This window comes from Mauremys reevesii, linkage group 11 (genome assembly GCF_016161935.1).
Source record: "Mauremys reevesii isolate NIE-2019 linkage group 11, ASM1616193v1, whole genome shotgun sequence".
Classification (NCBI taxonomy): Eukaryota; Metazoa; Chordata; order Testudines; family Geoemydidae; genus Mauremys; species Mauremys reevesii.
The window spans coordinates 10,758,727-10,773,790 of record NC_052633.1 but is presented as its reverse complement, the minus strand read 5'-3'; the positions used below and the strand labels follow the sequence as shown (position 1 = coordinate 10,773,790).

The 15,064-nt window shown below is 50.7% G+C and overlaps 1 protein-coding gene across 8 annotated transcripts in view; it reads left to right on the top strand.

The window, feature by feature from the left end:
- Window positions 1-10,792, top strand: part of LOC120374861 (interferon lambda-3-like) — a 47,132-nt gene extending 36,340 nt beyond the window's left edge. For 5 of the 8 annotated variants that reach the window (XM_039495235.1, XM_039495229.1, XM_039495230.1 and 2 more), the window contains 5 exons: window positions 7,082-7,248; window positions 8,094-8,171; window positions 8,874-9,017; window positions 9,323-9,400; window positions 10,079-10,792. In XM_039495235.1, coding sequence (XP_039351169.1) covers window positions 7,087-7,248; window positions 8,094-8,171; window positions 8,874-9,017; window positions 9,323-9,400; window positions 10,079-10,177 — 561 coding nt within the window. In that variant the 5' untranslated portion in view covers window positions 7,082-7,086 and the 3' untranslated portion in view covers window positions 10,178-10,792. Of the gene's footprint in view, window positions 1-7,078; window positions 7,249-8,093; window positions 8,172-8,873; window positions 9,018-9,322; window positions 9,401-10,078 lie in introns of all 8 variants that reach the window. The other 3 variants (XM_039495232.1, XM_039495231.1, XM_039495236.1) reach the window with 2 other exon arrangements.
- The last annotated feature ends 4,272 nt before the right edge of the window (window positions 10,793-15,064 follow it).

The following is a 15,064-nucleotide window of genomic DNA, read 5'->3' as shown; positions in this document are numbered from 1 at the left end:
TGCCGCACCTACTAGCTACTTTATTGTTTGACGACACAGTGTGCAAGTATTTACAACAGCTGAAGTCTGAAGGGTAGTCTGAAAAGAACAGATAATTCTGATGAATGTCAATAAGTTAGTGTAAGAAAAAGAAGAAAACATCACTTTCGTCAGCTGTTTCATTTCACAGCCAATCAGATGAACTGGTTGGCTTGAGGAAAGCTTGAGAAATGGTAAAAGACGGTTACTCATCTTTGTAACTGTTGTTCTTCGAGATGTGTTGCTCATATCCATTCCAATTGGGTGTGCGCGCGCCGCGTGCACGTTTGTCAGAAGATTTTTAGCATAGCAACACTCGGTGGGTCGGCTGGGTCGCCCCCTAGAGTGGCGCCACCATGGCGCCGAATATATACCCCTGCCGACCCAACAACCCTTCAGTTCCTTCTTGCCGGCTACTCCGACAGAGGGGAAGGAGGGCGGGTTTGGAATGGATATGAGCAACATATCTCAAAGAACAACAGTTACAAAGGTGACTGTCTTTTCTTCTTCGAGTGCTTGCTCATATCGATTCCAATTAGGTGATTCCCAAGCCTTACCTAGGCGGTGGGGTCGGAGTGAGATGTTGCAGAATGCAAAACTGCTGAGCCAAAGGCTGCATCATCTCTGGACTGTTGAACCAATGTGTAATGTGAGGCAAAGGTGTGGACCGAGGACCAGGTAGCTGCACGACATATCTCCTGGATGGGTACATGAGTCAGGAAGGTGGCAGATGAAGCCTGAGCCCTGGTAGAATGTGCGGTGAGGTGGCTCGATGGAACATGAGCCAAGTCATAGCAGGTACGGATGCACGACATCACCCAAGATGAAATCCTCTGGGAGGATCAGGTAGGCCCTTCATTCGGTCTGCCAGCGCGACGAAGAGTTGGGGCGTTTTACAAAAGGGCTTTGTCCACTCGATATAAAATGCGAGCACTCTACGGACGTCCAGGGAGTGCAATTGTTGCTCCTGTCGTGATGAGTGTGGCTTTGGGAAGAAGACCAGAAGGAAGATATCCTGGTTAATATGAAAGGCTGATACCACTTTAGGGATGAAGGCCGGATATGGTCGCAACTGCACCTTGTCCTCGTGAAACACAGTATACGGTGGGTCCACTGTGAGAGCCCGAAGCTCGGAGACTCGTCTGGCCGATGTAATGGCTACTAGGAAAGCTGTCTTCCAGGAAAGGTATAGCAGTGAGCAGGTTGCTAGCGGCTCGAATCGGGCAGTCATAAGTCTGCTTAGAACCAGGTTGAGGTCCCAGGTTGGGGCGGGGTGGCGTAGTTGGGGGTATAAGCGCTCCAAGCCCTTGAGGAACCTAGAAACCATAGGGTGCGAGAACAGGGAGCGGCCACTCTCCCCTGGGTGGAAGGTAGAGATGGCCGCCAAGTGCACCCTCAATGAAGATACCGCTAGGCCCTGCTGTTTGAGAGACCAGAGGTAGTCCAAGATGGTAGGGATCGAGACCTTGGTGGGAGTAACACTATGCCTTTCGCACCAGCAACAGAAACGCTTCCACTTGGCCAAATATGTTAATTGAGTGGAAGGTTTCCTACTACCCAGGAGTACTTGCTGTACCGAGCCAGAGCAACGTAACTCAGACTGGCTTAACCACACAGCAGCCAAGCTGTGAGGTGAAGGGACTGAAGGTCTGGTTGGTGAAGTCTGCCGTGGTCCTGAGTTATGAGGTCTGGGCGAAGAGGCAGGGGAATTGGGTTGGCTATCGACAGGTCGAGCAACATGGTGTACCAGTGCTGCCTGGGCCACGCTGGAGCGATCATGATCAAGTGGGCTCTGTCCCTGCAGAGCTTTAGAAGGACCCTGTGAACCAGCGGGAAGGGTGGAAAGGCGTAAAGCAGTTGGCTCGTCCACGGCATCAGAAAAGAGTCCGAGATCGAGCCCGGGGAGAGGCCTTGGAAGGAGCAGAACGTCTGGCATTTCCTGTTCTCGCAGGAAGCGAAGAGGTCTATGCCGGGAAAGCCCCACTTCCGGAAAACAGAATGGATAACATCCAGACGAATCGACCACTCGTGAGACAGGAAGGATCTGCTGAGGTGATCCGCCAGAGTGTTCTGAACTCCTGGGAGAAAGGACGCTACCAGGTCTATTGAGTGGGCTATGCAGAAGTCCCAGAGCAGGATGGCTTCCTGACAAAGGGGGGAGGACCGTGCCCCTCCCTGTTTGTTTATGTCATACATGGCCATTGTGTTGTCTGAGAATACTGAGACACAACGGTCTTGTAAATGCTGTTGGAATGCCTGGCACGCAAGGCGGACTGCTCTCAGCTCTCGGACATTGATGTGCAAGGCCAGCTCCTGAGCTGACCAAAGGCCTTGAGTGCAAAGATGACCGAGGTGAGCACCCCTGCCGAGAGATGACGCGTCCGTCGTCAGGGACGTAGAAGGCTGAGGCGGATGGAACGGCATCCCTGCACACACCAGGGATGGCGTCAACCACCAGTCGAGGGAGCCTAGAATGCTCGGGGGGATCGTGACGATCATGTCTATGCCGTCTCTGCCCGGGTGATATACCGAGGTGAGCCAAGATTGTAGGGGACGGAGGCGCAGCCTGGCGTGTTTGGTCACGAACGTGCAGGCAGCCACGTGACCCATGAGACCGAGAGAAGTGAGAGCCGATGTTGTCGGGAAGTTCTGCAGGCCTTGGATAATTGTTACCATTGCGTGAAACCGAGGCTGTGGTAGGCAGGCTCTGGCGAGATTGGAGTCCAGGATGGCCCCAATGAAGTCTATTCTCTGTGTGGGAATCAGAGTGGATTTCTCCATATTGATCATCAGGCCTAGACGCATGAATAGGTCTTTGACGATTCCGACGTAATGGGTGACCTGTGTCTCGCAGGTCCCTTGAATTAGCCAATCGTCAAGATATGCAAAAACGTGTATCCGGCGGCGGAGGGAGGCGGCGACTACAGCCATGCATTTTGTGAATAGTCTTGGGGCTGTAGAAAGGTCAAATGGAAGGACCGTAAACTGGAAATGTTGACGGTTGGCCACAAACTGGAGGTACCGTCTGTGTGGAAGATAAATGGCGATGTGAAAATACGCGTCCTTCATATCGAGGGCGGCATACCAGTCTCCGGGATCCAAGGATGGGATGATGTTCCCCAGGGATACCATGCGGAACTTCAACTTTACCATGAACTTGTTGAGTTCTCGCAGGTCTAGGATAGGTCTGAGACCTCCCTTCGCCTTGGGGATTAGGAAGTAGCGGGAATAGAACCTCTTGCCCCTTTCGTCCTTTGGTACCTCCTCTATAGCTCCCATGGCAAGGAGCGTCCGTACCTCTTGCAAGAGGAATTGCTCGTGAGAGGGGTCCCTGAAGAGGGACAAGGAGTGGGGGGGGCGAAATAAACTGGAGGTGGTACCCCAGTTCCACCGTGCGTAAGACCCAACGATCCGAGGTTAGTTGGGACCACGCAGGGAGGAAAGAGGAGAGGCGGTTGTAAAAGTGGGGGAAAGGATCCTGGGAAGTAGCTGGTACGCCGTCCTTGGGAGTGCCTTCAAAAGTTTGGTTTTGGCCCCGCTGGTGGTTTGGAGGGACCCTGATTTTGGCCCCCTTGGGGTCCTGATTGCCGTCTACGACCGCCTCGGCCACGCCTTCTGCCAAAGTCCTGTCTCTGTCTAGGCGGAGGGTAAGGGCAGTGAGGCTGGGGACGGAAAGGCCTGCGCTGAGTCACCGGCTTGTGCATGCCGAGAGAGAGCGCATAATGACCCTGTTGTCCTTTAGGCTTTGCAGCCTAGGGTCATTCTTTTCAGAAAACAGGCCTCGACCGTCGAAGGGCAAGTCCTGTATGGTGTGCTGTAGTTCCGGCGGGAGGCCTGACACCTGAAGCCATGAAATACGTCTCATGGCAACTCCCGAGGCCAGAGTCCTGGCTGCGGAGTTGTCTGCATCCAGCGAGGCCTGGAGGGAATTTCTCGCCACTTTCTTCCCCTCCTCCAAGAGGGCAACAAACTCTTGATGGGAGTCTTGAGGGACTAACTCTGTGAACTTGCCCACCGCCGCCCAGGTGTTATAGTTGTAGCTGCTAAGCAGGGCTTGCTGGTTCGCCACCCGGAGTTGGAGGGCCCCTGCTGAGTATGCCTTACGGCCCAGTAAGTCCATGCGCCTAGCCTCCTTCGATTTTGGAGCCGGAGCTTGCTGGCCATGGCGTTCCCTCTCATTGACAGACTGTACGACGAGGGAGCAGGGAGGAGGATGCATGTACAGGTACTTGTACCCCTTAGAGGGCACCATGTACTTGCGCTCAACTCCCCTGGCAGTGGGCAGAATAGAGGCTGGAGACTGCCAGATGGTATCAGCATTGGCCTGGATCATATGGATAAATGGTAAGGCCACTCTTGTGGGGGTGTCAGCCAAGAGAATATCCACCACCGGGTCCTCTATCTCCGGGACCTCCTCCACCTGGAGATTCATATTGAGTGCCACACGTCTCAGGAGGTCCTGATGGGCCCTCAGGTCAATTGGAGAAGGGCTTCATCTGGAGAAGAGGAAGAGGAAAGGCCAGGGACAAGCGGGTCCTGCATGGACTCTTGCTCTTGGATGACCTCCTGCTCCACAGTCTGGTGGCTGAACGGGAGCTTCCTCCGTACCGGTAGGAGAGGGGTGGCTGATAGTTGTCTCCAGCACCCGGTGCTCTGATGGAACAGAGCGAGATGGGACTGGAGGTACATCTTGGGCCTGGTGATACGCCCAAGGCATCCAGAATGACCACTGATGGGGGCCTTGATCTTGGGCTCGGGTCTCCTGGAAGACTCTGTTGGGCACATCGGAGTCACGGTCCTGTGCATAGGTACTTTCTGCATGAGACGACACCGATGTGTGTCGAGATGGGCAAGGAGGGGCTGAAAAGCCCTGGGAAGAGTCTCCTTCTCTGATTGATCTTGCTCTGCGCGGCACCGGGGATCGGTACCGGGAGCCATACCGGTACCGGGAACGAGATCGGGACCTGCAACCGGAGCGGTGCCGGGAGGTCGACCAGGATCTCGAAGCTTGACATTTGGAGTGGCTGCGAGAGTCACGGTGCCTGGATCGGTGCCGGGAGCTGGATCGGTGCCGAGCGTACCGGGCCGGCGAACGGGATGCTGATCGGTGCCGCGAGTGCGACCGGTACCAAGCAGGGGAGCGGTGCCGGGACTGCGAGCGGCGTCGGGACCGGGATCGGTGACGGGAACGAGAACACCGGTGGGACCGCGATCATGAACGGTGCCGCTCTGCAGTGCCAACAGAGGGTGGTCTCATCAGGGCAGGCTTGCCTATAGATTGTATGACCCGCACCGGCTGTGCCGGGGGATGAGGCAGCGCAGACCCTGTCATCGCGATTAGCTCCCTCGCCGTGGAAAATGTCTCCGGCGTGGAGGGAATAGTGAGCTCAACCACGGCTCAAGCCGGGGAGCTTTCAGGCACCTGACTCGACGGCCTTTGCGGGACCGGAATCGACGGTGCCGACGTTGTCGGTGCCGCAGCAGGTGTCGTTGCCAGGCGGTCTGACTTAGTCAGGTGCTCTGGCTGTGGTGCAGGTGGCACGGAAGCAGCAGGCGTCTTATGCCTCTTCACCTGCGGGGAGAGGGAACGGTGCCGAACAGACATCGGTGCCGGCCACAGTCGGTGCCAAGAGGCCTTTGCAGTACCGGTGCGATCCGGTGCCAAAGAAGCGCTTCTGCCTGCGGACTGTCCAGCGCTCGGTGCCGAGGGTGGAGGAGTAAGAGCTGCCTCCATCAGGAGCTGTTTGAGACAGGGCCGCCCGGGGGGGGGCAAGTGGGGCAATTTACCCCAGGCCCGGGGCCCAGCAGGGGCCCCACGAGAGTTTTTGGGGGCCCCTGAAGCGGGGTCCTTCGCTCGCTCCGGGGGCCCCGGAAAACTCTCACGGGGCCCTGGCCCCCAGAGCGTCTTCCGCTCCCGGTCTTCGCTGGCTGGGGGTCCTTCCTCTCCGGGATAGAAGGCCCCCCCCCCGCCGCCGAATTACAGCCGAAGCGGGACCCGCCGCCGGAGTGCAGCCGGGTCTTCGGCGGCGGGGGGATCCTTACGTTCCGGGACCCGCTGTCGAAGTGCCCCGAAGACCCGCGGTGGGGGCTGCAGTTTGGCGGCGGGTCCCGCTTCGGCGGTTATTCGGCAGAGGGGGGTCCCAGCCATGGGTCTTTGGGGCACTTTGGTGGCAGGTCCCGGAACGGAAGGACCCCCTGCTGCCGACTTACCGCCGAAGCGGGGCCCCCTGCCGCCGAAGACCCCGGGCCCCCGGAATCCTCTGGGCGGCCCTGGTTTGAGACGAAAGTCCCGCTCCTTTTTTGTCCTCGGCTTAAAGGCCTTGCAGATCCGGCACTTATCGGCGAGGTGGGATTCCCCGAGGCACTTAAGACAGGAGTCGTGGAGATCTCCTGTTGGCATCGGCTTGTGACAGGCCGAGCACAGTTTGAAACCCAGTGAATAGGGCATGGGCCCCGGCACCGGGTTTGGGAAAGGGGCTAATCCCCGAACCCCTCTTAACTATATACACTAACTATGTTATAGAACAAATAAATTAACTACAACTATAGACATTTCAACTATATACACAAAAATAACAAGAGAACTACGAGTAGCTAGGGAAGTGGAGATCAGCTCCACTGTTCCAATGACTGACACGGGCAGTAAGAAGGAACTGAAGGACCGTTGGGTCGGCAGGGGTATATATTCGGCGCCACTCTAGGGGGCGACCCAGCGGACCCACCGAGTGTTGCTAGAGTAAAAATCTTCCAACAAACGTGCACGCGGCACACGCACACCTAATTGGAATCGATATGAGCAAGCACTCGAAGAAGAACAATTGTTTTACTTCCCGGTCGCCTATAGGAAGCCACAGATCAGAACTGGGCATTTCCCTGATTCTGTGTCACCAGCTGCCTCCTGCAGTAGATTTAACAATGTTTTAGGAAACAGTAAAAGGAAAATTTAGAGCTAGGTTTGTCTCCAGTGCAGGCCTCGCTTGTGAGACACCATTTAACTCGCCGGCTGGTAAGCCTTGCAGCCTAGCATGGCAGTGATGTATCTCTCCTGCTCTGTCTCCAGTAGGGAAAATGGTGAATGTAAGCTACAAAGTTCTCTTTGCTCTGGCCATCTGGACGATGACTACAGAGGCCTTTCCCAAAGGCGCTGAGAGGACAAAATGCCACCTCGCAAAATACAAGTCCCTGCCACCTCGGGAACTGGAGGCCTTCAAGAAAGCCAAGGACAAATTTGTAAGTGTGAAGAACACACACAATAAGAGCACTGTGAGCCCTAGGCTGTCATCTGAACAGCGGCCCTCTCTGCATGTCCCTCTGGACTCAGGGAAGAAGCTCAAAACCAACTACCAAGAAGGGTTTGGTTTTACTTTTCTGCCATGTCGAGCACCCTGCTGGCAAGCACCAGGGCTCTAGCACAGCACCTGCTGAACCCAGGTCCTCTCCTCACTGGAGTAGGACAACAAAGCACAGTTTAAACTTGGTCACTCATATCCCTTTCATATCCCTTGTACCTCGAGGTACATGGGAGCAGGGGCGGCTCTACGTTTTTGGCCGCGCCAAGCAGTCATGCGCGGGAGGCGCCCCGGAGCCGCGGGAGCAGCGGACCTCCCGTGGGCTTGACTGCAGAGGAACCGCTGGTCCCGCGTGGCTCGGCTGGACCTCCCGCGGCTGCGGACGGCTCGCGGGTCCGGCGGCTCCGCTTGAGCTGCCGCAGTCATCCCTGCGGGAGGTCCAGCGGAGCCGCGGGACGAGCGCCCCCTCCGCAGTCATGCCTGCGGCAGGTCCAGTCATCCGGGGGCTCCGGTGGACCTCCCGCAGGCATGACTGCGGCAGGTTCATCGGCCCAGCCTGCCGCCCCCCCCGGCCGCAGGGGACGCCCCCTAGATTTTGCCGCCCTAGGCACCAGCTTGTTTTGCTGGTGCCTAGAGCCGCCCCTGCATGGGAGACATTTGATGTCAGCATCTCATCTCCCTGCATCCCCACTGAGATTGTGTGGAGAGAACTGAGGGAAGAACTAGTACAGGTTTGTTCCTGCTCCTACATAAATATGTGTGTCTGTTCTTTCCTTCTGCCTCCAGGAGGACATGATGCTGTTGTCAGACCGAAAATGCAGCACCAGGATTTTCCACCGGAACTGGGAAGTCAAAGAGCTGTCGGTACGAAAAATCTCAGCCAAGGGGTACAGGAAGGTCACATTCCAGCACAGGGGTTCTTAAACTGGGGGCTGGGACCCCTGAGGGGATCACAAGGTTATTACATGGAGGGTCGTGAGCTGTCAGTCTCCATCCCAAATCCTGATTTGCAGCCAGCATTTATAATGGTGTTAAATATATTTTAAAGGGTTTTTAATGTACAAGGGGGGTCGCACGCAGAGGCTTGCTATGTGAAAGGGGTCACCAGTAGAAAAGTTTGAGAACCACTGTTCTAGCAGATGGTTCTTTCCTAACATGTGTCCCTTTCTCGCTGAATCTGATCTCACTTAGTGCTTGTGCTAATCTGACACATGGCACTTTGACCATTGATTTTGTAGTCACTGATTTAGTCAGGAGCATGTCAGACCTGACTGTGGCTCTTTCTCAGTGTAAATAAGGGTCACCCCTCACCTTCAGTTCAGGTGCCTTCTCACTGGCTATAAACTGGTGTCAAGAAAGATGTGTGGAGATGAAGCTGTTTCCAGTCAGGAGTGATTTTAATATTTCATTATTGACAAATCAAGAAAGCCTTGAGTAGCTTTAGAAAATCTCCTGTTTCAATCTAGTCTACCCGCCCCAATGCATGGGAATTTCTAGTCCTGTATCTGCACAGCTGTGCATCTTTCTCCCACAGACACTCTCTTACCTACAAGTTTCTCTCCCCAGGTGCACGATAGAGTCATCCTGGTAGAGAAGGAGCTAGACTTTGCCACTAACGTGCTGGAGAACGTTGAGGACCCCAGTCTGTCCAAGCTGCTCTCAAGGCCGCTAGAAATCCTGACGCAGATCAGAGGGGACCTGAGGGACTGCGTGAGTATTCAGTGCCAGATTTCTCTTTCCGTGCCAGAAGTGAATCGTTTCAAGGAGAACCCTTAGGAATTTCCCAGCTGGAATTGCTTGTCCTTGTACCAGCAAATACTCGCATGTGGCTCTTGCTTTGGGCCCATCCGTATATAGGACATGGAAAGCAGAAGCAGTTGATATGCTATGCACAAGGGTAGCTGCCTAGACTATGTCAGGTCAAGAACTGCTCTGCGCCTGGAGAGAAAGGGCTTTGGTCCACTGTCGGCTGAAATCTCTGTGCACCAACCCATCTGTATCAACTTTGTTTTCAGACCAGACAAACTCATTCTCATCGACACTCCAGGAGGCTGAACAATTGGCTCCAAAATTTCCATGAGAGCAAAGAGACGGTGAGTAGTCATTGGAGACAATGAGGAAAGTGAACTGCCATTCAAATTAGAGATGGAACAAGCCTACTAGGTTCTTATCCAGAGGCCAGAGCGGGATTACTGCAATGTATTCTGTGGTGCCTTGTTGAGTCTGTTTCAATAATCCCAGGACTGTAGTTGTGCACAAATCTAGTAGATCTCAATAAAAAAAACCTCTTGTGTCTGCTGCTAGACTGACTGTCTCTTCCCAGCACAGCCTGTAAGAAGATTATACCACCAGAGATTTTGACCCTTTACAATAAATCAGGCTTTTTAGGAAATGCGGGATGAGGGGTGGAGCAGGGAGATTTCTATTGTTATTATCTCTTAGTTTTTATTTGTAAATAATGCAATAAAATGAGCTTGTTGATCTATTCGGATCCACTGTGCAATGATGTCACAGACTACAGCAACAGGTAATGTATGGTTTGAATTATGCTGCATTTCATGATAGCACATTCAACTGCAGTTTGCGTGTGCATCAGCTTGGGTTACAGAAATCCACATTCACATTGCTGTGTTTCCAGCACTCACCCTCTTTCCACATCTTCTGTGATTCTTATAGATATGCACTTGCCTCCTAATTATGCAATATACCCATGGTGGCTTTAATTTAGCCCCATTCACACTTCCTGTTGTAAATATTCTCTCATTTCCCAGGAAACACCTGGCTGCCTGGAAGCATCTGTGATCCTCAATCTCTTCCGGCTGCTGAACGAAGACTTGAGATGCGCAGCCTACATGGAGCTCTGTGTGTAGCCATCTGGTCTCTGCAGTGCCCGTGTCCACATCTGCTCTAGAGACTGGGGAGTCCTTAGCCTGAGAGCACTGCAACATATTGGGAGAAGACGTGTGTGAACCAGGAACATTCATCTTCTCCCTCTGGCTTCTGATCATAGATCCCCAAGCAAACTGATTCCATCATTTTATACCAAAGAATTATGCAACAGTTGGCCTCCAGGTTACTCCAATTTCCAGCTGGTGCAGCACTCTAGACTCCTTAGACTTCACTAGGATTTGGTCCTCTGGGGATATTATTTATTGAATGTAATTGTATTGTCACTATATGGAAGCATTTTAGTCAGGGTAACGTCCCAAAATATTGGAAACATTTAATAAGCTTTAATTTTTTAAAAAAACAACATTCCAGTTCTAGGATTTACACACTAGTCATGGCTTCGGGTCTCTTAGAAACAACCTCAGGAAATGAACTAATATTGAAGTTTGGAAGTTCTTACTGTACAGATCCTTGACAGATGTATTTATACAGAGTATATTTTTACCTTGCTGCTTCTTTACATATTATTACCCAACTAAGAAGAATAATTGGTTTGTATAACTTCCCGACATGAACCAAAGTGTTATTTATTATGGATCAGCTATTTATTTTTATGTATTTATCTATTACTAAGATTGTGCCTTTTTATCTATAATTGTGAACAAATAAAATTGTTTCCCCAGGCCTTGGCATTCCTGTCTTTTAGTCTGTAAACAGAAAATTGGGTAATAAAAGCCAGCTCCAATACGGTGCTGTGCAGCAGTAGATCCCAAAGTGCTTTACAAAGGAAGTCATTCTCATTATTCCTGATTTCACAGATGAGGAACTAAGGCACAGAGGCAAAGTGCTTGTCCAAGATCACTCAGAAGGCCAGTGGCAGAGCCAAGAATCCTGAGAGCTGGTCTTACACTCTAACCACTAGGCCACACTGCCTCCCTCTTGCATTGCGAAGCTGCTTGTTTTGGATCACCCTCACTGCACTTCCAAACACGCAACTAAAAGTGAAAAGCGAGATGTGACTCTTGTCTTTCTCCTTCCTTTTGGCATTACCATTAGAGCTAGACCGGGGTAGGCAACCTATGGCATCATGCGTGCCAAAGGCGACACGCAAGCTGATTTTCAGTAGCACTCACACTATCTGGGTCCTGGCTACCGGTCCGAGGGGCTCTGCATTTTAATTTAATTTTAAATGAAGCTTCTTAAACATTTTAAAAACCTTATTTATTTTACATACAACAATAGTTTAGTTATATATTATAGACTTCTAGAAAGAGACCTTCTAAAAATGTTAAAATGTATTACTGGCACGCAAAACCTAAATCGGAGTGAATAAATGAAGACTCGGCACACCACTTCTGAAAGATTGCCGACCCCTGAGCTAGACAAATGTTCCTTGGGGAATCCAGACTCAGTTCCTGTGGCTGTCGATTCCATAAGAAGCTGGAATCTCAGACCAAGCTCGCAGGTTGCACAACATTTCAGAGCAACCCTGAGAGGACTTCTGCACTCATGGCCAATTCCAAGCAAAAACTAAGCTCCTACTTTGTGGCTTGCAAAGTTCACATGTGACAAGATTGCAAAACAGACAGGTTCCCACTGAACTGACAGGGAGGAGGGATAGCTCAGTGGTTTGAGCATTAGCCTGCTAAACCCAGGGTTGTGCGTTTAATCTTTGGGGAGGCCGCTGAGGGATCTGGGGCAAAAATTGGTCCTGCTAGTGAAGGCAGGGGGCTGGACTCAATGACCTTTCAAGGTCCCTTCCAGTTCTAGGAGATGGTATATCTCCAATAAAAATAAATAATACTCCTGGAGCTGAGTGTCGATTGCTTTCCCCACAACAGCTGCTTTAACTACACACTGATCAGAGACTTTTAACATACCAACCGGGAGGACTTTCACATTTTTTCCTGAGTGCAAGAGTCATTCAGCCTCGCTCTAATCTCCACTCTTTGCCTTAGAGGATGGAGGCCGGATGTCTCCGTTGGATGGTAGTGTTGGCACTGCCACTCTGGTATACTGTGCTTGACCTGACCACAAAGGCATGGCTTCACTTGCTACTGGCTGGTTTTTGGATGGAACAGGCAGTATTATACTATTCAGTCACAAAGTGCTGTGTGGAAAATACCTTATTTAAAGCTTACTGAGCCATACCTGGTAGAGTATTAAAGAATCTTATGATGAACATATCTGGTATATATAAGCAAGGTCTGTGACCAGGCCATTGCTGGTACAGGAGAACATGACTTGTTGTCAGGAGTAAACTAAGAACAGAAACAGAAGGAAAACAGCACCAAAGGTTGCAGACAGAAGGAACAGAGCAAGAAAGGTTGCAGGATCTCATCAACATGCCACTCTTCAATGTCCCAGAGAATGTCCACTTTGACAAACCTTTTACAATGGACAGGCTGGAAACAATATTTTGCAAGATTTCACATTGCTAACAAGGTCCACAAAGAAATGAGATATGCAGGTATATTTTTTCAATTATGCTGTGGAGACGCAGGCAAGGCATATCTCTAAATCCTTTGATTTTTACTCAAGACAGTCACAAACATGACTATGCAAGTGTTCTGGCTATGGTTCATGCATTCGTTATACATCAGAGATAAGTGGTTTATGAAAACTTGAGAATTCAAGAGCCATGGGAAAATGTTGAATGTTTCATAAGAATTCTGCATACTCTGGCTGAAAACTGTGATCGTGGTAATGCAAAACATGAAATATCAGACATTCTAGTTATTGCATTAACAGATTAAAAACCTTTCATAGGAGCTACCACTGAAAGATTTAATCTTAGCCACAGCTATTCAAATAACAAAGCCCATAGGAGCTGGTGAGACAGCAAAAGCAACAGCAACTCGCCGAACTTGAAAAGCAAAGAAACTAGCTTAGAAGCTGTTAACCAATGCAGCATGAGAATTAAAAGTCATTATCAGAGAGCTCCGTGACTAAGAGGGATAGATTCAGCCTATATCAACAAGGTGTGGAAAAAGTCATAGTCCAAGAAATGATGCATGTCCAGCCAGAGACACATGGTATACTAAATGCACAAAATAAGGACATTTTTCACCTGTTTGCTGCATCAAAGCAGTCAGGGAGTTGATCATATTACAGACAATTAAGACTGGGAGCTATCACATGGCATGATATACAGCCTGTCTGGTGAGTGAAACTGAATATTTATGGCAAGACTGTTGACTTTCTAATTAACTCAGGAACTGACATCACAATCATGTCAGTTAATTAAAAGAATCCATGGAAGTAAGACGCTCACCAGGCATGACATGTATAGGCTGAGTGCAAGTCAGACTGGGTTAGAGGTTTCTGAGGTAGATGCAGCCAGAAACAGTCAGAGATGTGATTGGTATGAGAGGACAACAGAAGAGGCTCTAGGGTTGAAGAAAGAAGTACTCTGCAGAGTCTTTGTCAACCAGCTTCTCTACCCAACAGGCCCATGCACTCACAGCCCAAATGCAACGATTCCTTACTAGGCCTAGAAGAAATGAAAGGAGACGAGTTTCCTTCACTACAGTGGTTTGAACAGTTACAAGAAAAGATACATGTGCTGGTTCCTAACTCTGCAACTTCGGCCACTCCTCATGCTGAATACAAGTGTATCCTTGCCCTGGGGGTGACTCGGACCGAGACCTTGGCCTGCCCTTGGTAAGCCATCCCTTTGTGGAGGGAAATTAAGTATTGGCTTGTAGGTCTCACTGGCCACAGTTCAGGCTTGTTGCTGGTGATTTAACTGGGAGTCTCTGTGAATTGTCTTCCTGTTGGCCACCTGTCAGAGCCTCTGATGCAAGCTACCTGCTTACAAACCCCTCTTGACACATCGCCCTTATTTATGTCAGTGCCTCTGAAAACACACAGCCCCTCCCCAGTGGTGAAGAAGAGTCCTTCTCTACACAAGTGCCCTGGGTCTGGAGTACCTTGGAAGGCAGCTAACTCTGTGCCTCCACCCTCCAGTCTCTGCTGTTTCCCCCGGGCTATATTGTACTATTGCTGCAGTTTCTAATAACCTCCTGCCAGCCTCGGCCTGCTCCTCTGCCACACTCCCATTCAGCCTGGCCCAGCTCTCAGGCTGCTGGTTCTCAGCCTCCCTGGCCCAGATCTCAGACAGCCTGTGGCTGGCTCTTCCCACTTGCTGATCAGTGATGACTCGCAGAGTCACTCCTGAGGGTGTGGGAAAAAATGAATGAAAAGGCTGGTCACTGGATTATTACAATAACACAGCAAACCCGGAAACTGGGCAATGCTAAGATTAGAAACAGAACTTGCCTACTCTAGGCAAGGAAACCTTGCATCATTTGGTCATGATGTCATCCAGAGGTTCCCTCACCTGGGAATCCCTGGCAGTGGCAGTGGCAGGAGGTTACAAAATAGCACTTGCTTCTTTCCAAAGTTGCAGTACTGGCTCTTTCCAAGCTGGATTCTGATTTCAAGTGATCCTTTTGTAGATTCAGAATAACATGGACAGGGACTCATCCACACCTGTCTTTATCATCTATTTCCAGTCTGAACTTGGTTAACCTCCCTCACATAAACAGCTCCAGGTTGTGTGGCAGGAAATCCTCAGTTTCTGTATTTTGGTTTCCCACGAGAGAATGATTTAGTTCTCTAAAACCATATCCACATCTATGTACAGCCACTTTGAAGATCCAGAAACCATTCCTCAGAAACCGTTCTCCAAATCACCAGCAAAAAAATAAAATAAAAATGCTTGCACTGCCCAAATATGTCTTCAGACTTTTGTAACATAAAAAAAGTTTGAGATGGATCTGAAGCACAAAGTGTTGTTGGATTCCAAGGAAGGAAGGTATAAGTAACAGAGTCCAAAGGTTCATGACTAGCAGGCTGTGTGTGTA